We start from the raw sequence: 26,621 nt of genomic DNA, 5'->3' as shown, positions 1-26,621 counted from the left end.
ACAGCATGGTGCTGATAACACCAAGGCTGCAGGTTCGAACCCTGTATGGGACAGCTACGTAGCAGGGGGTCAGACTTGATGTTCCTCAGGGTCCCTTCCAACTCTATGGTTCTATTATCTATTATAAGCCGAATACATATATTAAATCAACTTAACTCCAGAGAGAAGATTTGCAGGGATGAGGATGTTCTCAGAATTCCCCTGCTGAATTCTCAGAACCGGAATCAGGGTAGGTCTTTCTTGGCCAGGAGATCAATAAAGGTAAAGGGACCCCTGACCATTAGGTCCAGTCATGACCGACTCTGGGGTTGCGGCGCTCATCTCGCTTTATTGGCCGAGGGAGCCGGGGTACAGCTTCTGGGTCATGTGGCCAGCATGACTAAGCCGCTTCTGGCGCACCAGAGCAGCACATGGAAACGCCGTTTACCTTCCCGCCTGAGCGGTACCTATTTATCTACTTGCACTTTGACGTGCTTTCGAACTGCTAGGTTGGCAGGAGCAGGGACTGAGCAACGGGAGCTCACCCCGTTGCGGGGATTCGAACTGCCAACCTTCTGATCGGCACGTCCTAGGCTCTGTGGTTTAACCCACAGTGCCACCCGCGTCCCAGGAGATCACACTGAGGGCTTAATACACAGAGACTGCTTGGCGACTTAAGCATCTCCCTGAACTTTCAGCTAAGAGCCAGGGCCTAGTCCAGGGACAAGTAGCATATGGCCCTCAAGATATTGTTGGACTACAACTCCCATCATCTCTTTGACCACTGAGCCAGGCTGGCTGGGGCCGATCGAAGTTGGAGTCCCACAACCTCTGGAGGGCCACAGGCCCCCCTCCCACCCATGCCTGCTCTGGTCTATTTACTTGTGTGTGCAGGCTGCTGCTTACAGCAGAAAGGAATTCTGCACTCCAGGAAACAACCCCATTCCTAGCTGTTGTGGGTTTAGCTGTGGAAAGTTACTAGATGGAACAAATGCGAACTTTTCAGAGAGGCGGAGGGCTTCCTAAAGGTCCCGTAGCCTGCAGAAAGCTCATCTCCAACCTTCCAAAAATGCTCTTGCCACCTACCCCTGTGAGGGGACAGAGAGCTTTCACAAAGACCTCCTTTATTTGGAGAGGCCAGGGAAAGGTCCGATGACTCATCCCTGTAGCAGTCAACAGCAGAGGCTTCCTCCCTCTCTCTCCTCCTCCTCCTCCTCCTCCAAAAAGTCCCAGCATGCTTTGCACTGCCTCTAGAGACACATGGAGGACTGGAATGCCTTTCCTAGCAGCATCCAGCACACAGATGCACACCCCATATATTTAAAGCATGTGACTCTCCCTTTTTTAAAAGAAAAAGTATCATGGGAACTATAGTTTACTCTTTCATAGAGCTATTCCCCAGCACCCATAGCAAGCTACAATTCCCAGAATCCTTTGGGGAGGGGGACTTCAGTGCATTAAACATAGATATAGCCTGAAAAACACCACCAGCAGAACATGAGAATTTTCTCAGTTTTGAGGGCGAGCCAGAAAGTTGTTGTTCTTACCTTGAAAAACCCCTTGCAGCCTTCGCAAGTCCGGACACCATAGTGTTGGCACGAGGCGTTGTCTCCGCACACGGCACAGCGCCCCTCGTTGGACCCCGGGCTGCGCACCTTGCTGGGCGAGAGCGAACTGTCCATTAAGCCGGAGCCGTCCAGGACCGGCGAGGCCTGGCTGAGCGGCAAAGGGGAAAAGCTGACCGACGAGGAAGGTTGTGGGAGAGAGAAGACGTCTCCGTCCACCAAGTGCTGGTGGGTGGGCGGCTGCATCTTCAGGGGGCTCTGCGGAGGGACCCCGGGGCTGTGAGCCGAGGGGCCGAAGGAGAAGTAGGAGGGCTGGGTGGAACTACTTTTGGGAGGCTCCGTTGCCGCCGACGCCCAAGGCCTCATGCCCTCGTAGGCGTGCGTGGGGGAATAGGCCCCAAAGGAGTTCTCCCAAGATGGCCCCTGGGAAGTCTGGTAGCTTGGCGTGGAAGGGGAAGGGACGGAGCAGGGGCTGCCGTAATAGTCCGAGCCGCTGGAGGACATCGTCTCGTCCAGCTGGCTGCTGAAGGAGCCGGGGTAGCAGCCGTACACTTGGAAATCCTCCAGCTTGAAGGAGGCGGCCGTGGGGTTGGCAGCTGGGATCTGGTAGAGGAAAGCGTCGAATTCACCGGTGTAATTGTCCATGAAGGTGCTGAAGCTGGGCAGAGAGGTGGCGGCGGCAGTGATCTCTGTGTTAACCAGGTCCATGGTGGGTTTGCCAAGCTCGGGGGTCAAGAGGTCCGCTGGGTAGCGCTCACAGGGGCCTCCGCTCTGAAGCAAGGTCCCATATTGGGTTTGGATACAGGGCATCTCTAGGAGCAAAGGGGAGGGGAAAGGGGAAAGAGAAGAGAGTCGGCTGTCAGTTATGGGATAGTCGGTCATATAATATCCTCTGAGAGGGAGCAGCTGGCCCATTAGGGAAACGGGGGCACTGCCCCACCAATCTCAGTGTAACCTCAGCCAGCCCCACGCCTTATGCACAGCCCAGGCGAGTGGTATTGCTTGTTGTCGTCTTCCTCTTTAATTTCAGTGTTGTCCCATTGTAGAACTCTGTAGGGTGGGGGCAACACTGGTTGGCTCTGCCTGTCATTAGCCCCGCCTGCACCTGCTGTTGACTCTCTAGCTCCACCTGCTGTTGGCCTCCCACCCACCCAGTCTCAAAGGGCGCCAGCCAACAGCTGGCAAGGTGGGTGTTCCTAGTCTTGAGACACGTCCAGTAGCTGGTTAGCAGGAGAGGTCAGTGGCTAAATGGCTGCTATGAAAGCGGAAGGGGAAAAGCGAGCACCGCCTAACAGATGTTGTTGCTGGCGAGTGCCCTTACAAACAGAGCTGGCCCAAGACGTTTGGGCTACCTGAAGCAAGGGACAGATGCTACCCCTTGTCCCCAACAACAGGCATAGATGCTAACAGGACCAGCAGCTGAATCCTGCATCCTGACAATATAGGTGAAGCATCTGAGGGTAGCAGGAGGGTTGCTGGGGGGTGTCAGACGACACACAAGAGCCTGGGTCTCCAACACCTTGCTGCTGCCCCCAGCGATTGCCGACTTGTTATGCCCAATGGTAAGGCCTGCCCTGCTCACATGAGCGGTGTGCTCATCTCAACTTGGCCCCCATTCATGCAAACAGTTTCTTCAGTTTCCCATACATGTAGGCATGCCAGCCTTTTTCATTCATGCAAAGGAGTCCTCTGCTCAAAGGAGGCCTTTACACATTTGTGGGGCACCTTTTGTTCATGGGAGGAAGGAATTTTGTAGGAAATTTTATCCTGTATTTTCATCTTGCGAACCATTCTGGGATCTTCGGATGAAGGGCGATATATACAGTGGTGCCTCGCAAGACGAAATTAATTTGTTCCGCGAGTTTTGTCGTCTTGCGATTTTTTTCGTCTTGCGAAGCACGGTGTCGGGAAAGTTTTGGAAAAGCTTCAAAAATCACCAAAGTCTTTAAAAACCTCAAAAAAGGCTACCACACCGCGTTCTATGAGTTGCTCCTCGAAGTCAAGTCGCAACTGTATTAACGGTGTTAAGAAAAAGGAAACAAACTTGCAAGACGTTTCCGTCTTGCGAAGCAAGCCCATAGGGAAAATCGTCTTGCGAAGCAGCTCAAAAAACAAAAAACCCTTTCGTCTAGCGAGTTTTTTGTCTTGCGAGGCATTCGTCTTGCGAGGTACCACTGTAAATTTAATAAACAAATAAGCAGGAAACAGAGCCAAGCACAAACTCTGGGCATTCCTAGAGATACGCATCTCCTTGGGGTAATAACAGCACTTTGGGTTAAATGAAAACACCTCCATTTGCCTTTGTAGAATGCACAGCGCCAGCATTGACTAGAGGCAGATGCGACATGCAGCCAACTATCCAACTTAAAAGAGAACTGTTACAGATAGGTAGCCGTGTTGGTCTGCCATAGTCAAAATAAAAAAAATCCTTCCAGTAGCACCTTTAAGACCAACTAAGTTAGTTCTTGGTATGAGCTTTCGTGTGCAAGCACACTTCTTCAGATACACTGAAACAGAAGTTGCCAGATCCTTCTATATAGTATGAATTGCAACTCATTACCAAACTTAAAACCATGGAGAGACCTGGTTTGAACAAAGACATTGGATTCTTATCCCATTATACATGACTAAGCCATTTCTCACCTTCTCACCCCTTGCCTTTTCCTGTAAGACCTATTACAGTCGTTAAGAGTCGTCAGCAGGCTCATCTCAGCTATCTGCCAATCTCCCATTCCCACCACCCTTCTGAGTAATACCCCTCCCCACCTTCTCACTATATAGAAGGATCTGGCAACTTCTGTTTCAGTGTATCTGAAGAAGTGTGCTTGCACACGAAAGCTCATACCAAGAACTAACTTAGTTGGTCTTAAAGGTGCTACTGGAAGGATTTTTTTTATTTTAAAAGAGAACTGTCAGGGATCGCTCTTTTGCAACATCTAGTCTCTGACACCCCTGGCTAACAGCAAGAACAAGGTCTGTAGATCTAGCTGGTTATGGGGCATTGTGCATGGTGATGGTCATTTTTGTTGAAAAGGCACCAGAATTCTTAAAGGATTTATTTCCTAGCCGTCTGAGCTGATATCCAACAGGTGCATGATCACTGGGTGGAAAGACACAATAGGAAAGACCCTCCTGTTGTCTGCATCATGACTGTTGTGCGTGGGCGATGTTTATTGTTCCTTGCCTAATAGGAGGCATGCAGCTGGGTGAGCTCATTTCCACTCTTATTCTTCCACCTCGCACAAATTTGCTGGGAACCTGCTGTGGGCACAAGCCTTAGGCAACAGTTTCCTTGGTAATGCGGAGAATGCAACCGACAGCACAACTGGGCAACCAACCAACACAAGATCCTTTTAACTTTGAAGCTGGGACGATGATCCTGGCTTGTGCCAACAGAGGATGAGCTTCAAAGGCAAGGAGGAAAACAAAAATCACATCGCCCCACCTCCAGCAAAGCCACCCCCAAACAGCCAGCTTATATAGGACCCACGAGGCATGCCTAGCAGCTTGCAGGAGAAAACACATGCTCCTTCAGGGAATGGGTATGCTTGTTCACACTGTTTACTTCCTTGAGGAGGGCCATGTGGACTGCCTGAAGCTGGCTCACCAGTGCGGGCATTTGGATAGGGATCATAGATTGGAGAGTTGGAAGGGACCCTGGGGTCATCTAGTCCAACCCGCTGCAATGCAGGAACCTCAGTTTAAGTATCCATGACAGATGGCCATCCAACCTCTGCTTAAAAGCCTCCAAGGAAGGAGAACCCACAACCTCCTGAGGGAGAACGTTCAACAGATGGGTGAGTGAGGGGAGAGAGAGGGGATGAAATATAAATAAATAGGAGGAGGAGGAGAAGAAGAGTTTGGATGTGATATCCCGCTTTATCACTACCCGAAGGAGTCTCAAAGCGGATAACATTCTCCTTTCCCTTCCTCCCCCACAACAAACACTCTGTGAGGTGAGTGGGGCTGAGAGACTTCAGAGAAGTGTGACTAGCCCAAGGTCACCCAGCAGCTGCAGGTGGAGGAGCGGAGACGCGAACCCGGTTCACCAGATTACGAGTCCACCGCTCTTAACCTCTACACCACACTGGCTCCCATTTGGGCGTCACTCCTGCTGGTTGAGGACAAAATGGAGATGCCAAAAGAAGAAGAAGAAGAGGAGGAGTTTGGATTTGATATCCCGCCTTTCACTCCCTTTAAGGAGTCTCAAAGCGGCTAACATTCTCCTTTCCCTTCCTCCCCCCCACTCTGGAGAGTTTGGATGCATGTGGAGGAGCGGAGACGCGAACCCGGTTCCCCAGATTACGAGACTACCGCTCTTAACCACTACACCACACTGGCTCTCAAAAGGCATTTGTGCAAGGAGCCATATTCTGGAAGTGAAGGGACAGCAAAGGAGCATGGGTAGAAGTTTTAAGAACTTTTTATTCCAAACGCAAAATGTAATTATCCAAATGGGTTTGAGCCAGGGCTGGGGAAACTGTGACCCTACAGATGTTGCTGGCGCACAACTCCCATAATCCAGGAATTACTGGGCCAGGGCTGGTGGGGAGTCTAACAACACTGGGAGGGACACAGAGCCCACAGCTTTGGTTTTAAACAGGCAAGACTACCAAGGTACTGAGGCAGGACTCAAGTCCTCGACTGGTGTTGTTTCGAGATGACGCAATACTTGGGACTTCCCAAGTCCATCTCCAGACCTTCAGCTTTTCCTTTCGTCCTCATCTTCCCCGATTCCGGATCTCTCAATATTCCCACAATCCAAAGTGTGGAACGTAACAACAGTGTGGACTTAAGTGCTCTCGGATATTAGGCCGTTTCCTTCCTATCAAGAAAAGAGCTGGACTTGGAAACTATAATCCATAGTCAGACATCACTAACAGTAAGTAGCTCACATGCATTTTTCTTTTCGCTTCCTACCCCCTTAAAGATGGACAGCACACCTACAAAACTGAGAAGAGAATGCTGTCGTTTTGCAAAACTTACTTATTTCGTAAGATTTACGGCTGGCTGATTCTAGGAGGGAGAAAGCTTGAGAGACATTATTGCTCCATGCATCTCTCATGCACGTAATGAAGAGGAAGATTGTAAAAAAAAGAAAGAAAAAAAGGATTATCTGTTGAGTCACACCTTTGCCTGATCACTGCTCACATTGACCTTAAAAAAGTGCTTCTTCTGAAGGGCTGTCCTTATCTCTTGAGGCTCAAGCTGGGCAGCAATTTAAGCACTGGCACAAACAAGATACAATCAATCAGGGTGGGGGAACTGCCTTTACCCCCCAAGAGGCACCCTCATGCTGAAAGTACGCTCTGTGGGGGTTTAGCAGCAAATGTCCCCCTGCCCTATGGAAGAGGAGACGTAACAGGAGTTTTTGGCCCAGGCGAAAACCAAGACAGTAAGCAAGTTGCGGCAAGTTGATAATGTCATTCATATCACAGACCTTTAAAGGTTAGATTCTGTTTGGTGAAGGAGCTTCTGCTTTAATGGGCAGTAAAGGATTACGGAATGCAGAGATACGCAGAGTTCCAAGGACAAGGTTAAAGAGCTCCCCTTGGTGGGAAACAAACTCCTCTTTGGTTGCAGTGGTACTGGGACAACTGCGGCTATGGACCGGTCAGAACCACAATCCCTCTGTTAAGCTGCTGTTGGTTCAGCTGGCCTCTGGAAAAGAAGGTTCTCCCACTGAACTGAACCAGGATGAGAGCCAGTGTGGTGTAGTGGTTAAGAGCGGTAGTCTCGTAATCTGGGGAACCGGGTTCGCGTCTCCGCTCCTCCACATGCAGCTGCTGGGTGACCTTGGGCCAGTCACACTTCTTTGAAGTCTCTCAGCCCCACTCACCTCACAGAGTGTTTGTTGTGGGGGAGGAAGGGAAAGGAGAATGTTAGCCGCTTTGAGACTCCTGAAGGGGAGTGAAAGGCGGGATATCAAATCCAAACTCTTCTTCTTCTTCTTCTTACCTGAATGGGCACCCAAATGTCGACCTTCGCAACACAATTCCTTCCATGGCAGGAAGTGGCAGAAGCAGCCCCCAGGGTTTCTAACAGTTTACCACTCCAGTGGCATCTGCAAGGGAGTTGCTATCACCAGTGTTAGAAATTCAGATCTATAAACTAGGCTCTCTTAATCCAAGATTACAGCCACCAAAGCAGAATGTCTAGTTGCCATTTTGGGGCAAGACGGCTCTAATTTTTCAAACGATGGACTGACCGTGATGGATTGTCAGCTAAACATCTGGCTACATCAGAAGACAACCTTGAGATAGCTGAAGAACTTTTGAGAACTTAAAGAAGGAAAGTCACTTGATCCAGGGACAGCCCACATATATATTGGCCTATTCCGACCTCTTTTTCTGAATGGTGACACAGACCATTCATAAGGTAAGAATATTCTCCCTAACTGTGAGCAAGGCAGTGGGGTGGGGTAACTAAAGACAAGCCACAGCATTTAACTACAAGATTGTTCACTGCTCCAGCTCAGGCTGCACAGAAAAAGCATTTCGGCTCCTGAAATTCATGCCGATTGTGCAGATAAAATATAACTGACAGAAATCTACAGGATGTGGTATTAGTGTGTAAAAACAGTCAAGATCCAGTGATCCCCAGGCACGAACCTCCAGATGATGGAAATGTCAGGCGCCTTCCTGGCACCCAGGCATCTTCAATTGGTTGCAAGTGGCCGTTAGCCAGGTGCAAAATGCGCCTGGCTAATTTCGAACACTGATCAGGGCCAAAGGTTCCATTTGCCCAACGAGTGGGTGGGCTAGCCCCAATCGATTGCTTTCTAAAGAAGAACCTTCTCTGCTTGATACCAGTGTGCTGCCACACTCTCAGCTTCCTTGCTGCCACATAGGCTCATTATTCTGCTGCCCTAAAAATAGAACCCTGGTACTTAATTGTTAAAGCTTGTTAGGATTTACAGTGCTCTAACACAGCAACAGATGCTACCCTGGGCTCTTCCTTGTGACATAGTATTTATTAGCTCTCTTCCCCCCCAGAGGAAGGCCTGACGTCTGCAAATGCAAGAGGGCCATCTCCCTTGGTAGTACAAATCGAGATAGTTCCATTACACTCGCTGGAGATCAAATCTCAGGGATTGCGGCTGGGATGGCAGAGCACAAGATGACAGCCAATACCACTGGGGCTTCTCAAACAAGGGGGCCTCTTAGCAAAAGGAGGAACAGGGAAAGAAGGCTGCAAGGTGAGAGCATCAGTCGAATGGTGTGACAGATAATGCTAACTTTCTATTGATATTTCTGTCTATAGACTGAAGGAGTCCCATGGAGGAGGGATAGGCAATGTGGTCCCCTCCTAATGTTGCTGGACTCCAATTCCCATCATGCCTGGCCCTTGCCTATGCTGGCTGCTGGCTGGGGCTGATGTTGCTGGTGTCTAACATCACCAAGAAGTTAGTACACCTTGGCTACCCCAGGTCCAGAGGTTGATCTACTCAGGTGAGACAAGCAGCCGTCACAGGTCCAGGAAAAGGGAACGCATCATTGACAATGCTCTGAAAACACACTAAATTTGGACAATTCAGGGGTCAGGAAATACTCCCTGCAACTCCTGCCCTGCCCCATAGACTCTAAAGGAATCTCACAGCTCTACACTTGCCTTCTGTAGAGATTGCATACATTTGCTTACTATCTTCTCTGTATGAAGAGCTTTCGAAAGGTAGCACAGGAGATTTTCTGGATGCAAACAGGGCTGCTAGCTTGTGCAATGGGTTTTGTCCCCTTTATTCGCTCTAGCAGCCCTTCCAACCAGCCACCATAGCCGTACCTTCCAGCAGTGTGGATGTATAAATACTGAGCAGGTGACATGCTCGATGCTAGTGTACGATTTTTGCTCAAGGCAGAAAAGCAGGGCAGCAAGGGCTTTCCTGGCCAGGTGGCATGCAAAACATGCTGGCAATACCACACCCACAGTTCATCCCCTTTATGACTGTTACCAGCATGACACGGGGTAGATAGTCACAGGTTTTAACAACGAAGACTATTCTCACAACCTTGTTTATGTCAAGGCAGATTGCTATCCTGCTGCCAAAACGTAGGGCTGTATTCAGCTAAGTTGCACTCAGAGCAGACCTATTTAAATGAATGTGCATGGCTGCATTAGGTTCAATAATTTCTAGGGTTCTACTTTTATGTTTCTACGGAGCGGTTTGGATAAACCAGCAGAGGTTCTGCAACTCTTTCCCAGAGTAGGATTTCACCTTGCTCTTTGGGATGCTGCAGAAAGACACCTTTTGTGTTCATGCAAACTCTGGACCAAAACTCTTCCCCCAAAGCCTCAGGGACCAGCCAACTGAACTACAGTGGTACCTCTGGTTACGTACTTAATTCATACTGGAGGTCCGTTCTTAACATGAAACTGTTCTTAACCTGAAGACCACTTTAGCTAATGGGGCCTCCTGCTGCCGCTGTGACACCAGAGCACGATTTCTGTTCTCATCCTGAAGCAAAGTTCTTAACCCGAGGTACTATTTCCGGGTTAGGGGAGTCTGTAATCTGAAGCGTATGTAACCCGAGGTACCACTGTATGGGAAAACCGGGCATTTGTGTGTTGCACTAAGGGACTCACAGCATCCAATGGGGGCTTGTAAGTTGCACATTTGCCTCCAACAGAGGCTCCAAATGCCAGGAGCTTGCTTTGCCTGTGTGCAACGGCACCCTGTGTACTGCTTCTCACACACAGCCCTCCCCAGCCGTCCAAGAACAGTTAATGGGTGCAGTCTTTCCATAACAACGCATTCACCTCTCCAGCTCTTTCCAGAGCCTTGTTGTTTTCCCAAACACAAATGGCTTCTGTGGCACATCACAAACAAGCAACGGAGGCACGGCTACCTCTTGTACATTCATGGGCTTGTTTGCTTTTTTAAAATTTTTTGCAGACGGACATATCTTGGTACAAGTTGGCTTCTCTTGCATTTCACAGCTTGGGCATTCAGGTGCCGTGCCTCCACGTTCCTTGTTTCAGAGAAAGACAGACACCAGGAAGCATAAACTACCTTGAAGCACATCTGGATAAATCTCATTAGTTTGGAGTTATTCCAGAGTTAGCCTGAGGATTAATGCTTGTGTGTGTGTGTGTGTGTGTGTGTGTACACAAATCTACATTGGTGTAGTTGTTCTGGGTTAGACAGATCATCGCACAAGCCCAGCAAACTTTCCCCAACAGTGGTCAGAAAATCTGAATGCTCACAGCATTGGCTATGCTGGCTAGTGTATGGAGGGGGCGAAAGATTTCATACCCCTAGTTTAGAGAAATCAACTGGGCACTAACAATATGACCTACTAGCTCCTTGCTTAAAATACTCCCTGCGTTTACAGACCAGACTGCTCAAGAGCACCCCCTGCCGGAAAGCCAAAACAGTAAGGATAGATCGCTGTCTCTGCACATGATTATGTTGGTGCAAATTAACCATGGAAGGGTTCCTAACTTCAGAACCGAAAACAGTAGCTGCTGATGCTCATGCATGTTTTAAAGCTAAGATGGCTTACAGATATCAAGGGGGCTTGGAACAAGAAGTGCAATTTTACTGTTGGTTTGGAACATATGGGTGAGGTTATCGTCCCACTCTATGGAAGAAACCCCCACTGTTTATTGGCCAAGACGTTCCAGCGATAACTGCTGGAAATAATTGCTTGTGCTCAAGCCCACCTGAAGGAGGTGGGTCTAGGTTGATTCCAACCCAGATGTACAACTATCTAGTGGTATTATAGATGGTGGCCACACACTCCCCTCCCCATGCCTTTAACAGCTATGCAGAAGGCAGAAATCAAACAGGTGAAGCTTCATACAGTTACATGGATGGCATGATGAGGAAAGCTATGCCTGAAAGACTTCTGAAGAAGTCGACATGGCAATCAACTCTGTACTCCATGCTGTCAACAAGACACACACACACACAAGCTTCCAATAATTAGAAACCAGACACAAAGTTATTGAGCTGTCAACATCAGATTTCAAGAAGCCCAGATCAGCCACCTGGGATTTTTCCTAGTTCTGATTGTCAGACAATTTGCCCCTTGCTTTAGCCTGCCAACAGCAATTTCTCTAATGGAGGGTATTTGGATGAGATGTAATGAAAGTAGCAGGTCCCTTTTGTAACTGGGGCTACACGCATCTTTACCACTGAATCCAAAGGGACTTCTTTTTTCTTTTTTTAGTAAACCACATTCTTTGTTATTTTAATTCCAGTAAAACAAAACAGACCAAGTAGACATCTTCGGGATGGCATCCTCGTTATTGAACACCACTTCCACAGGAGGAGCTCATATTAAACTACGATGAAATCCCCCATTTTATAATTGCAGCTGATAGACTCAACTGATTCACGCACCTAGGTTTTTCAGGTTTTCACCATCTTACGTGCAGAAAGTTGATGTGGCCCGGAAAAGAAGGTGCCAGTGATGAATTTGGAACCGTGACAAAAAATGAAACCCACAGTGATCTGGCTCCTCAGCCTTTGAAGTCTAGCGCACCAACTTAGAAACAGGAGGAGACCCTGGTAGCTGTGAAAAAAACGGTGCCAGGTGCTTGAATTTGATGCCGCACCTGTTGCTCAGAACATGCCAGGAACTGCAAGCCCCTGATAAGCCACATGAAAGAGGCCATGGCGGAGGAGCCCTCCCTGATTTACGCTCCACACCACCTGTGCTGACAGCAAGCTGCTTTGCAAATCAAAACTTACTATTATTATTATTATTATTATTATTGAAAGAAGAGCATCTCTTTTTGAGAAGGAGGGGGAAGAAATTAGACGGATAAGAGGGTGCTTCAAAATCTTCCCTCTGCACGCTTTGCATGCAAACAGGTCCCCCCACCCCACCCTTTTCCATCTTGAAGAGGGATTTCTGCGTTCAGGAAACAAGGACAGGACCAGCAATTGGCTTTACAAAAAAATTCTCCAACCCGATTAGGATCAAATGTCCTCGGGGACACTCTGCAAAGGCTTTACCTCACGCAGACAAGAATCTGGCACAAAGAGCTCTTCCTTGGTGGCCTCAGAATAAGGAAATAAACTTGAAGTCATGGAGAAACCTGTACACGGGGGGTGGGGTGGGGCGGGGCGGGCACATTCAGCCTGATAAAGGAAACTTCTGCCTCACTGGAGAGCTGCAGGTGTCTAACAAATCAGTGGCGACCTCAACAAAGATGGAACTCATTATTTATTTCCCCCTCTCCAATATACGGAGTATTACAAAAACCAAACCATGTTACCAGCCTTGCAAGGGAACTTTGCAAGGGAACAGTCTTCATTATTCAGAGCCCACTGAGGCTGGCTGCACATTGTATTTTTGGCTATCAAACGTCCACCAGGTTGCCTTCCAGTAATGCAAACTCGTTTTCCTTCCAAATCAGACGCCATTAAACTTTTGCCCCAGAAGATCCTCCCCCCCCCCCCGTCAGATTACACGGCTGTCACAATCGAGGTTTAAATATACATATATAAAGCAAAACCCACCGCTTAAAACTCACCAGCACACACCTGCCAAAACTCCCACAAGCTCAGGTTACTGCAACTTCATCCTTTAAAATGCAAATGTGGGCTCCCTGAACACTTGAAACAAGTGCATCATTCTAGTTTCCTTAGCCCAAACCCAGTCCACCCCCCCCAACCCTGCAAATCCAATCCCCTTGCACTTTTCCAGTACAAAAAAGCCAACATCTCCTTCAATACATACCACCGGGGGGGGGGGACATGCCCCAATACATCATTTCACACCTTCCTCCTTGGATCATATATATTTTTGCAGTTTGATTGAAATTCAGAAATAATTCTCCTGCGTTTATTTCATTTCAATATTTGCTTGCATCACTTTTATCCCACTCAGTTAACGACGTCCTCTGAATCAATTATACCTAGGAGCCATATGCGGGACAGCTTTCAGAAGCTGCCAACGTAACGTTTAATGTTTGCTCTATGAAAATGAGCAGCCCTGCAGATCCTGGTAACGCACTGACTCCACCTTAGAGCAACTTTTCGAAGGCTGCAAGCCGAGACACACCTACTTAGGAGCCAATCATGAGAAACTCCGTGGGGTTTAAATTTAAGGACCGAGTTCTGTTCACCCCCTAAGATGCACCAAGATAAACGAGTTAGATCTGCAAGGGTCCGCTGCGCCTCAAGTCCTGGATTTAGAATGCATACATTAAGCAGTGTCTATACCTAGCCTTCCCTTCCTTCCCATTTTGCAGAAAAAAACTTTCCGGAGTAGAGGCTTGCCCAGCCCAAAGATATAACCGCCCCCGCCCCGATCTCCTGCACAGCCAACTTTTCACCGTGCAAGAGCACCCCGGGCACAAAGCGACGCGCTGTAATCCGTGCACTACAAAGTTCTTTTTCCGCCTTCCAAAACAAAACGCATCCCGCATCTCTCCCCATGCAACCCCCCCTCACCTACATCTGCCAAAAAGTCGACCCTCGAGCGCGCATCTTAAGCACTTTCTGTGCTTTCCGGGGGGGGGGAGCAGAGTTTTAAGAAAATCCACGTACCCAAGTCAGCTCAGAGATCGTTTTGCTGCAGTTCCTTCCACTTTTGGGTTCTCTTTTCGAAATGGGTTCTTTTTGGTGGTGGGGGAGCCTTCCCCCCCTCCAAAAAAAATAAATAAAAAAGTCAAGCTTGCATCGAGGGCTTGGCGGCAGCGATTGCCTTCCTCCTAGTCCGCGGCAGCCCAGAGATGCGCGCGAGAGAGAGATCTGCACGCCGTCTAGACGCCGAGTAAGCCACTGGGGCTCACCAGCCCGTGGCCAGGAGATTCTCTTAAGCTCTCTGTGACGCACAGGCGGAGGGGTGGGCAGGGAAGGAGGGGGGATCCTCTGACGCACGCGCCGGGCTGCAGGCTTCACCATACAAGGCAAAAAGGGGCGGAATGTTCCGGCGCCCGCGGAGCGAGGGGAGGGGTTGGAATGTCTGCGCGGGTGACGCACGCGGGGTTCCATTGACGCACGCCTTGGAATTGTTTGATCTAAAAATAGAACGAGCTGCCCCCGGCTAAAAATAGAGCCCTTTCCCTAAGCCGGGGAGACGAGAGAAAGTGTCATAGGAAAAACCAAAAGGGGGAACGGGAGGATCCAGGGAACGGAAATGAAGGGGCGACGGCAAAATAATAATAATAAAAAAAGACCGGGCGGTGCAAGAGGCGAGCGCGGTCTTGCAAGGCGAGCTCCTAGCAGCGCTCGGAACCGCGGCTTAGGCAGCTCTCGCAGCGCTGTAGACACGCCGGCAACCCCCTCCCCCTCCCCGCCGGGCGGTGGTTGCAGCCCTCGCTCCCTCCCAGCCAGCCACGAGGTTCTCAGGACAACCCCAAACTCCGCTCGCGTCTGTGCTTCCAGTGCCCTCCCCTCCTATAGTCGCCCGAAGCAGCGGCTCCTCCCCTTTCCTGGGAGCAGGAGCCGGCGGAACGCCCCGAGACTTGATTTAGAAGATGCCCACCGAGATGGAGCGGAACGGTGCCAAGCGGCACGCGGGGGGCGGGCGATGCTCTCTGCTCAGATCGTTGCAAAAGCCACGACGCCACCACCATGAATACAAAGAGCTGCCGCTCCCTCTCAGGAGCATTTGGGGATAATGCGAGCTTTACAAACATGCGGGATTTGGGTTGCAACATTTTGAGCGTTGTTTGGTTCGCAAGCGTCGTCCCCTCCGTCTTCAATAACAGCGCACGGTGAATTTAGGCGAGGGACCCCCCCCCCCCCCACTTTCTTGGCCTGGAGATGGGAAAACATAATTTCTGCGTCCCCTGCTGCTGTGAAAGGCACAGGGGCAAAAGCCACTACAGAGAAATAAACAAAAGTTGCAATCCGATGGTGAGAGTCAATTTCAGCGAGGGGGCATGACTTTCGCTTTTCTAACCCCATTTAACCAAGGCTGGGATGTTTTCCAGGTTTTTGCCTTCTTGCAATGCAATGAATTGGCCCCTGCGGCATGGTTTTAAAAGGCACATGACTGAGCTGAAGCTAAGCAGGTCTGGCTACTGTATTGATGAGAGATGGCCTGGGAACCTAAGGCCTTAAGTCCCTATCTTTGGGTGGGGTGGGGGTTAGTTTGGTTATAAAATTAAACAATTACATAAGTAGATTTTTAAATATTTCCCCCCCATGCTCTGAAAATGCACTACCACTAAGCCTACAACCCGATTGAAGAAATGTTAAAAATCAAGAGTTTCAATTCATTTAACCAAGAATAATATTCATATCTGTCAATAAGACAACATTTCTAAAAAATATTATGCACCCATATCAACTATATACTGTGTTTTTAGATGATGCACACATCCTTTGTAGTACATGTCCTTACTCCTCTCCCAACTAGGGGCAGGATATTTGTTAATTATTCACAAATGTTCAGTACTACCGGCAGCACTAAAAAGTTAGAAACAATAAATAAATAAATACTGTAAACCAAGAAAACCATACTCTGCACATTTATAACACTGGTGCTGGGGGGGGGGGGGGGAGCTGCAGCGAATCTGAAGCTTGAAGCTCACTAGATCTCCAAAGTGGATAATAAATTAGGCTAGGGAAATTAGTGCAAAGATGAGGGCAGAGCCCTGCCAGCTTGCATCAAACATTTGCCCTTTATCACCATCTCTAGTTGGCTGGCTCTGTTTTGGGAAAGAGCCTGGTGGAAACCCCTCCCCGCTCTGCCCTGCGCATGTTTTGCTCAATCAAACAAGGGAAACTAGAGACAAGGGTGACTCAGAAAACTAGGTCAAGCTTTCTGCACGTGCCTCAGTGCACCTGTTGCTGGCTGGGTGGCTTTCCTTGCATGCCCCAACCATAAATAATTTTTAAAGAAGTACAGTGGTACCTCGGGTTACAGACGCTTCAGGTTACATACGCTTCAGGTTACAGACTCCGCTAACCCATAAATTGTACCTCGGGTTAAGAACATTGCTTCAGGATGAGAACAGAAATCGTGCTCCGGCGGCAGCGGGAGGCCCCATTAGCTAAAGTGGTGCTTCAGGTTAAGAACAGTTTCAGGTTAAGAATGGACCTCCGGAACGAATTAAGTACTTAACCCAAGGTACCACTGTATTTTTCTGGTTTCTCAGAGCCTGGAACTCTGCCACAAACAAGGCACTGGCAGTCATCCCTGCCTCCACAACCTGAGAGAAGCCTCTTTCTCTTTTCCTTCCCAGCCAGCTTTCTAAGCCCACTTCCAAATCCTGATTTTGCTCTCTGCAATTTTGTTTACAAGACCTTAACAGCCCGCCAGTCCCCCCCCCCCCCCTGCTTTTAAGGCAAGTTCTGGTAAAACTCTGGAAAAATGGAACTCTGGAACCACTCCCTACTGTATTTTTTTTAGAAACAAACAGGGGGCGTGGAAATAAGAAAACTTGGGGGGGGGGCACACAGCCCCTCCTAATTTCCCTCCCCCACCTTCACATCTCCACAAGCTAAACTTAACGCAATAAAACCTAAATATATTCTATATGAACATCAGTAATATCAGATAAAACGCAACAATGAAAAATTTTGCTCTGAGCGGGAGTGAGAAGAGGCGGTAACAGCTTTTGTTAAATAAAGATGTTGTCTGTTCCAGTCTAAAAAAAATTTGGGTAAAAGAATCAATGTTTATTTTTTGCAAGAACCTTACGGAAACTGCTTTGGGAGGTCTGCCTGAAAAGCGCAAAACAAATAAATATTCAAAAACCTTAGCCTCCACCATCACATCCTCCTCAAATCAAAAGAGTCAAAGTACCCATTAGGTGCTACTGCCAGTCCTAAATTGTCCACAAAAATTTCCAGGCTATAATTCAGGTAAGATAACCTGGGAGACAAGTCATTGGAGCAAGCATGCCTTTAATCTACACTTTCTCTTTTCTTTACTTTTCATAGTTTGCATAGCCTGTTCTATTGGGGTGTGATAACCAAGAGTCATAAGAGGAAGCCAACAAACATGTGTGAAGACTTTTCAGGGTTTGGCTCTAGTGGGATTAACAGATTTCATTCAGGTTCATTCACTGAGTCCTGGATTTTGGAATGAACTGGCAGCACAAGAAATCAGAGGGTACTACAATTAACTCTAACTAGCTGAAAAGCATATTATCATCAGTGTGGGATCTTGCGGTCCTTTGCCAGTAAGAGAAAAATATTTGGGCTGATTTGCCTCTATGGCTCCCCACTACTTAAGTCCCAAATGAGGGTTCTCAATCTGTACCCACTTTCTTTGACCTACTACAGCTGTGCTAATGCTCCATAATGATGATGATGACAATAATTTTATTATTTATACCCCACCCATCTGACTGGGTTGCCCCAGCCACTCTGGGCAGCTTCCAACATATATAAAAACATAAAACATTATTACAGTGGTACCTCAGGTTACATACACTTTAGGTTACATACGCTTCAGGTTACAGACTCCGCTAACCCAAAAATAGTGCTTCAGGTTAAGAACTTTGCTTCAGGATGAGAACAGAAATCGTGCTTTGGCGGCAGCAGGAGGCCCCATTAGCTAAAGTGGTGCTTCAGGTTAAGAACAGTTTCAGGTTAAGAACGGACCTCCAGAACGAATTAAGTACTTAACCTGAGATACCACTGTATTATGATTATGATTATGATTATGATGATGATTATTATTATTATTATAAAAAAAACTTCCCTAAACAGGGCTGCCTCCAGATGTCTTTTAAAGATGGTAGAGTTACTTATCTCCTTGGCTTGGGGGTTGGATAACTCCATAACCTCCAACATTTATCCGGTGAAAATAGGGGCATCCTAAGGAAAAGCGGGACATTCCAGGATGAAATCAGGAACCGGGGCAGCTTCTGTAAATCCGGGACTGTCCCTTGAAAATAGGGACACTTGGAAGGTCTGCCACTTTAGCTAATAATCATGACCAACTTGCGTTCATTAACTTCAATGGGTCTGCTCTGAGTAGGCCTTCACTGAATACAACCTCTCTGCTTTGTCAGAATGCAGAAGCTGCTGTGGACTAGATTCCTGGGCTTAAATTTACTTGTTGTTGTTGTTTAGTCGTTTAGTCGTGTCCGACTCTTCGTGACCCCATGGACCAGAGCACGCCAGGCATTCCTGTCTTCCGCTGCCTCTCGCAGTTTGGTCAAACTCATGCTGGTAGCTTCGAGAACACTGTCCAACCATCTCGTCCTCTGTCGTCCCCTTCTCCTTGTGCCTTCCATCTTTCCCAGCATCAGGGTCCTTTCCAGGGAGTCTTCTCTTCTCATGAGGTGGCCAAAGTATTGGAGCCTCAGCTTCAGGATCTGTCCTTCCAGTGAGCACTCAGGGCTGATTTCCTTCAGAATGGATAGGTTTGATCTTCTTGCAGTCCATGGGACTCTCAAGAGTCTCCTCCAGCACCATAATTCAAAAGCATCTATTCTTCGGCGATCAGCCTTCTTTATGGTCCAGCTCTCACTTCCATATTTACTTCCAAATTTACTTGAGAACAGTACAAGTTCAGGAAAGGTTAAGTGAGTAGCCCAGGGCATGTCAGTATCTCTGCTGCAGGGCTCTTGCGAAGCTAAAATGATATTCTGAGTTGCTTATTCACAAGGAAATGAAGACGGGTGGGGAGAAAGATCACTTCACGGTGTGCCAGGCATTACTTGGTAAAGCTGCAGTGGCTATACAGAACTTCCATGTTTAGAGCAAGTTAGGCTGCTGAACAACAGCTGCTGGGGAGCAGAAGCGGGAAAAGTCTATTGCCTACAGGCCTCGTTCGGTGAACTTCCCAAAAGGCATGCAACTACCGGCCACTGCACATGGGATGCGGGTGGCGCTGTGGGTTAAACCACTGAGCCTAGGACTTGCCGATCAGAAGGTCGGTCCCTGCTCCTGCCAACCTAGCAGTTCGAAAGCACATAGCAAGTAGATAAATAGGTACCGCTCTGGCGGGAAGGTAAACGGTGTTTCCGTGCGCTGCTCTGGTTCGCCAGAAGCGGCTTAGTCATGCTGGCCACATGACCCGGAAGCTGTCTGCGGACAAATGCCGGCTCCCTTGGCCTATAGAGTGCGATGAGCGTGCAACCCCAGAGTCGTCCGCGACTGGACTTAACGGTCAGGGGTCCCTTTACCTTTACAGGTCCCTACTCATATAGCCAATGCAAAGGCTGTAGTGCTAACATCATCATCATTATTATTAAAATTTGTACATCATCCAATACCCGCAGGTCTCAGGGCAGCTCACAAGATAAAATCACAATATAAAAACATAAATAGCAAAAGTAAAAACAACCCAATAATCCCCTCCCCAACACATTTTCAAAGGGCAAGAGATGTCCATCAGCCCAAGGCCTGGTTAAAGAGGAACGTTTTTGCCTGGCACCTAAAGGTGTATAATGAAGGTGCCAGCCAAACCTCCCTGGGGAGAGCATTCCACAAACGGGGAGCCACTGCAGATAAGGCCCCGTTCTTGTGTTGCTACCCTCAGGACCCCTGCTGAACTCAGCGTGGCGTACTGTTGAGTAAACATGCATGTAAGATCAGGCTGTGTGTATGTGTTTATAAAGCTTTGCCTTAAAGATCCTTGCCCCAGCGGTCAAACCCCAAAGGCCCCAGCCACTTTGCTGGGAGTTTAGTGTCACAAAAACAAAGTCAGCCCAGGGCGGAAGGAGTTTTTCCTCTGCCTGGTCTACTCCCCCCCCCCCCCGCTCCCCATTTTCCAACTTGGCGATACATCAGGGGCTGCAACCTCCAAGTGGAATTTTGTAGGCCAAGCATAAAAGACGCCGATAACTCGGCAGCCGGAAAGATTGATGTATTTTCCTATTGTTAAAAATATTTTTAGCCTCGGCAGCCTCTGGGTTTGCTTAAAGGCCTCGCGCCTGTTAAGACCGACTGCGTAACAAGATGCGTTTTTCTTGCATGTTTGAGCTGAAGACTTGGCCGGAATCCCAGAGCAGCTGCTGAGGAGAGGAATGTCATTGTCAATTGGTTGGTTACCCCAGCACTCTCGAATGCTGGGGTTTTTTGCGGGGTGGGGGGGACAAACCCTAAAATTTCAGGAATTAAAACCAACGGTGCCTTGTTGGTTTGTTTTTAAAATGTTGGGTTGGTAAATAGATTATAGAGGGATACTACTAAAATCCAAGTCACAGAATCCTGGCGCAACTGGAAATCTGAAGATGACTTAGCTTAGGGATGCGCACCTGACACCCCCCAGCTGTTGTTGGTACCAACTCTCATCAACCTCGGCCAGGGACGACCGAGTCCAGCAACATCTGGAGTACCATGCGTTCTCCATCTCTGATCTAGCCAATCCTCTGTCCTCAGAGGGGCTCAATTTCTCTGTATCAGGTTCCCCATAGAACACTGTAATTTCAATATTTTTTGGGGGGAAGAATAATGAATCCAGGACTGGACTCTGAGCATAAAAAGAGCTTAGCCCTCCCCCAAACTCTTCTTAGATCAGTCAATGATTTCCTCAGCCTAGCTCCCCTCACAGGTTTTTCGCAAGGATAAAAAATAGAATAACCTCCTCTATGGCATCTTGAGCTCTTTGGGAGAATGAGAGAATCCCGATGTGACCAATGAATTTGGAAATGATTGAGAAGGAATTTTAAAAATTAAAATAAAATAAAACATTAACTTTCAGTAAAAAATTCTACATATACACGCCAATAAATCATATTTTTATTTTTTTCGACTTCCCATCTTGTTTTCCATGAATCCCGCCCCCCCCCCCGTTTTCTATCTCTTATGTCCTAACAATATTACAATAAGTCCTAATTCTTTCTTTACTCGTTATTCAAATCCTTCCCGCAAATTCATCAAACCGTAACATTTCTTTAAATAGTCCGAAATCATTCTGTTGCTTTCAGCTGGCCAGTAAAAATGTACGGTAGTTGACGGCTACTCTAGAAGAAGAGCAGAAAATGAGAGGAGCACCCCCCAAAAGGCAAAACCCAGACTGCTAGGCAGGAGACCTCAGAGTTTAAAAAGCTATTTGAAAGGCATGTATATGTAGACGACAACTAGTCCTCACATTAATTCAATGGAAAGTTCCACTCTGAAACAATTTAAGGGCACTTCGAAGTGGTTTGAGGTCTGCAGCCGTACTGAAGTCTCAGAGCGAGGCAAGCCCTTCTCTTGAAAGCATGGAAATGTGGCTTGCCAGTGGGGGTGGAGACCAGGGGAAAACCTACTCAGATCTCTCTGTGCTTCTAGTAAAGCCTTTGTGCCTTTCCTACACTCAAAATAATCTCTAAAACCATCAAGCAAGGAACCTGCTATGTACACATGGAAAACGCCGCACACTGGGTTTCCACTCTTGAACAAACGCGTTAAAACAGTAATTATGTAATTCGAAAATCAGAAGGCAGATTGGTTTTTATCATCCGATCTGGTCTAGAAGTCAGAATCATCTAGGTAGAAAGCCTGAATTAATCAAGTACGTTTGGCATATATAAAGCAATGTTGCAGGGCGGAACAAACTGATTTTCAGGATTCCAGGCACCCCATTCCCGTTCTCTGCCACTACCCATCCAGTTTTCAGCTTTCCCTAGCAGTCAATCAGTATTCCATGTGACTGGTTCTCTTTGGTTGCTCTGAGCTTTTTAAAGATTCCCCCACCCTCCCAAATATTTCTTGTACTTTGCAAATCTATTGGGTTTCCCCAAAGCCTGCTGGTACCTTACGCAGGTGTCGGTTACATAAGGATCAGCACTCTGAGAATGGATATCACTATTGAAGAGGACAAAATTCTGTTTATACCATTATTAATATTTATAAAGGGAGAAACACCATCCCTGGCTCAATAATTTAAAAAGACACTGGAGAGAAGGAGGGAGAAGTCTTTGTATTCACGACCCCCCCCCCCACTACAAGATCAGTGCACAACTTGATCACTGCTGGATACTAAGTCAAAGATCAGGAACTCTTAGCCCTACAGATCTTGCTAGATTAAAGGCAAAGGGACCCCTGACCATTAGGTCCAGTCGTGACCAACTCTGGAGTTGCCTCTGGGGTTGCGGCGCTCATCTTGCTTTATTGGCCGAGGGAGCTTCTGGGTCATGTGGCCAGCATGACTAAGCCACTTCTGGCGAACCAGACCAACACACTAAAAACACCGTTTACCTTCCCGCCAGAGCGGTACCTATTTATCTACTCGCACTTTGATGTGCTTTCGAACTGCTAGGTGGGCAGGAGCAGGGACCAAGCAACGGGAGCTCACCCCGACGCAGGGATTTGAACCGCCGACCTTCTGATCGGCAAGTCCTAGGCTCTGTGGTTTAACCCACAGCGCCACCCGCGTCTTGCTGGATTCCAACGCCCATAATCTCTCGTACCAATTGATTTGAAAAATAGTTCAGTTCCAAACTCGTGCTAATAACAGGGGAGGGGGAAAAACCAACCCAAACTCTTGTTGTTATGGTTCTTGTGCAACAAAACAAGACTTTTTATTTATTTTTTACCCATCAGACAAGCAGCCAGCCCTACATCCGCTGCCAAGTTGGACCCTGCTTTAACACCCAGCAACACCATGTACCGCCAGCTGAATCCAAGTCATCCCATAGAGAAGATAGATTAACTACACAAACTGTTCCGGCACAGTCTGGTTCTAAAGAAAAGATGGCTTGCGAGCCTGGTACTCGGGGTATGTTCCCAAGGCAACCCTTGCGTTTCAGAGTGTTCCCAACTTACGCGTCAGACTTCAGAGCTGGGAACTGGGTGCCAGGAAGGGTGGCAAGCCACTTGCTGAGTTATTAAAAGTGTTTCCGTACCAGATGTCTTTTCTCGGAGGCGTCTCAGTGTTCTTCCACCAATCTCTCACTTACACACCCCCTTTAGAGACTTTGGAGTACCATTGTCCAAAAGGAGGCGGGGAGGGGAAAACGATGTGGCAGTCGCAGGGCCTTTTCGCAGTGGCCCCCAAATCCTTGTATGAACTTCCATACGAAGAATACAGAGAGGCATCAAACCGTGCGACAACATTATAGAAAACTTCATAAATGTTTCCCCTTGTGAGGCAGGATTTGGGTCGATTCATAAGTCTGCCAAATGGATCTTTTACAATATGGACTTTGTTACTGGTTGCTTATGTCCTCATCTGGCAAATATTTTTTTTGCAGAGGATCACTGTGAATGGGTAGTCAAAGGCTGGGTGAATTCTCATTACCACCACCACTGTCTCGCCTGTTTCCCTCTCTGCCATTGATGGGATGTGCTACTCGTTCCATCCCCCCCCCCCCCCGCCGAGACACAGCAAATGAAGAAACAGTCAGAAGGAAGTCAGATCCAAGAACCTTTGGTGCTGCCACAAAGGACTCTGGGCATTGCCACCCTTTGTGCAAGGCAGCCAGTCAGCATTCAAAATCTGCCAGCTGCCCACACTCCGAGATGGAGATGCGCTGTGCAATTCCTGGTTTCTAACGCACAAAAGCTACTCTGTCCCCAGGCAGAACAAGGTCCCTGGCATTCTGTTCTGCCCAGTGGCATCTCATTTTACAGAAACCCTGACTAGGCACGATCCGATATTGCGCATTGTGCTTCGGGACTGAAGAGAACAGCTGGAAAGTGGGAGATTGTGCCCCCTCCCTGCAGCCCAGGTGCAAACCGGATTAACGAAAGGTACAAAGTCCTCCTAGCCTGCTAACTGAGTGTTCTAGACAAGAATGTTGCAAGAGGCTCCGAGTTCCTGGCTGGTGTTGCAGGATATTCGAGAGGGTACAGAAACTTCTAAGGAGGGAAACATTCCCAGGATTGTAGGTGGTGCCTCTCTCTGATGAAGACCTCAAAGCTGGGTAACTAAACAAGCTGAGGCCCTAGGCCAGCGGTTCTCAACCTGTGGGTCCCCAGATGTTGTTGGACTACAACTCCCATCATCCCTGAGCTCCGGCCTTGCTAGCTAGGGGTGATGGGAGTTGTAGTTCAACAACATCTGGGGACCCACAGGTTGAGAAAGGCTGACGTAGGCCTTTTACCTCCTCAAGACAGGCATAGCAGGCAGATTTGAAGATACAAAAGTCCTGTGGGCAAGGTGTGTCACAGGAACACCGCAAGGACTCGGGACAGCCTGGATCGGAACCCCATTCAGCAACAAAGTGGATTTCACAATCTCGAGCCAATCATGGTCTTTCAGCTTGGTCTACTTTGCAAAGCTGGTTTTTAGGATGCAACAAGTACAGTGGTACCTCAGGTTACATACGCTTCAGGTTACAGACTCCGCTAACCCAGAAATAGTGCTTTAGGTTAAGAACTTTGCTTCAGGATGAGAACATAAATTGTGCTCTGGTGGCGCGGCAGCAGCGGGAGGCCCCATTAGCTAAAGTGGTGCTTCAGGTTAAGAACAGTTTCAGGTTAAGTACGGACCTCCGGAACGAATTAAGTGCTTAACCTGAGGTACCACTGTACATCCTTCATTTGCCACCCCAAGGCCCTTGGAAGAAAGTTGGGATACAAATGCGATAAATAAATGAATGCTGGCAAGTTAAGCAAAATAGCTGGATCCTAGATTTTAGGCTCATGTTATCTGAGGAGGAATTTACCTGTATCCTGGTTTTTTACAGGTGGCACCCAGCGCTTCTCCTTTCTAGGTTAGTACACGTTTGTGACGTGCTTAGTTTCAGCAATTGTGCTTTATCTAACGTTCTGTCTCTGATCAGTCGCTGGGCCTGTGTATCTGTTAGATTCAATCCAGGCCAGTGAATCTTGAATCGCCCAGCCCACCGCTTCCACTGATTCATGACAAAACTCTGGTAAAGTCTCTCCAGGAAGCAAAATTATTTTGACGTTGGCGGTTCTGTGCTCACGAGGAAAATTTGTGGCGGAGTCAGAACTGAAGTCAGTATGTAAAGCCCATCATTGAAGGAGAGGAGACTCTTAAACCTGTCTGGGGAGAAGCAGGAGACAGCTCTCTCCGCTTCTACAGAAGGAAAAACTAAAGAAGAGAGGCCTTCTCCAAAGCGTCCTGACCCCAAATGACTTCTTTATTGTTCAGGAAGTTCCCTTCCCTTAGGCAATGTACACCTGCGGCACATGTATCCAGGGAGTCCTGCCATAAGCATTTTGATTGGCAGAAAGTAAATATATCTTTCCTGGCACAGGAACACAGGTAGAGGACAAAGTGTACGAACATGTCAAACTGGGTTTTGGAGAGAACTTCCAAGAAAAGCAACACCGTTAAGAGGAAGAGTCCGGATTTGCAATAAAGGCCGTCTTGTGTTTAGGAAACCATACATCCTTCGCCGTAATTGTACCCATCCCCTCTCACATAATCAGGGTGGCTAAACTGTTGATCTTTCCTATTTGCTCAGGTCTGGTTGAAGGGTGGGTGGGGGGAATAGTCTCATAGTCTAATGTTGATATCTGGATTGCTGGTGGACTCCAACTCCAATCAGCCCTGGCCAGATGGTCAGGGATAATGGGAACTGTAGTCCAACAACATTTGGAGAGCTGCAAGTTCTTCACCCCTCCTTTAAGCGGGTGGCGCTGTGGGTTAACCCTGCTGATCAGAAGGTCGGCGGTTCGAATCCCCGCGACGGGGTGAGCTCCCGTTGCTCGGTTCCTGCTCCTGCCAACCTAGCAGTTCAAAAGCACATCAAAGTGCAAGTAGATAAATAGGTACCACTCTGACGGGAAGGTAAACAGCATTTCCGTGCACTGCTCTGGTTCGCCAGAAGCGGCTTAGTCATGCTGGCCACATGACCCGGAAGCTGTACGCTGGCTCCCTTGGCCAGTAAAGCGAGATGAGCGCCGCAACCCCAGAGTCAGTCACGACTGGACCTAATGGTCAGGGATCCCTTTATCTAAGATCAGGGCAACCACCACCAATGACCCAAATTAACATCCTTGCTCCTTGGGCATCCCTTGGCAGAGTGGAGAATGGGCCCTTTAATACCGCTGCGCTGGATAAAAAAACCAGTTAGCATAATTATTTATTCCAGGGTAAATAGTTCTCCTGCACACTCCCCGCAGCTCATTTTAATTGGCTGAACTGTTTAAGGCAGTTTCTATTTGCAAAAAGCACCCGTGACTCACAACCAAACAAAAAAGTAAAAATGCAGGTCGATAAAATCATGGATGGAACCATCAGCTCCTTTCCAGGCAAAAACTCAGCCCTTCTATCTAAAGAGCATCGGTCTTATTGCACTCAGAAGGCTTGTAGC

The 26,621-nt window shown here is 48.1% G+C and overlaps 1 protein-coding gene across 3 annotated transcripts in view; it reads right to left on the bottom strand.

Annotated features, from left to right (window-relative positions):
• NR4A1 (nuclear receptor subfamily 4 group A member 1) overlaps positions 1-26,621 on the bottom strand; it is a 41,331-nt gene that overhangs the window by 9,830 nt on the left and 4,880 nt on the right. For 2 of the 3 annotated variants that reach the window (XM_080994629.1, XM_080994630.1), the window contains exon 2: positions 1,527-2,356. In XM_080994629.1, the coding sequence (XP_080850755.1) occupies positions 1,527-2,356 (830 nt within the window). Of the gene's footprint in view, positions 1-1,526; positions 2,357-14,043; positions 14,294-26,621 lie in introns of those variants that run through there. The other variant, XM_080994631.1, reaches the window with a different exon arrangement.

This window comes from Podarcis pityusensis, assembly GCF_964106645.2.
Source record: "Podarcis pityusensis genome assembly, chromosome: 2".
NCBI classification, from domain to species: Eukaryota; Metazoa; Chordata; class Lepidosauria; order Squamata; family Lacertidae; genus Podarcis; species Podarcis pityusensis.
This window is presented reverse-complemented; position numbering and strand designations above follow the sequence as displayed.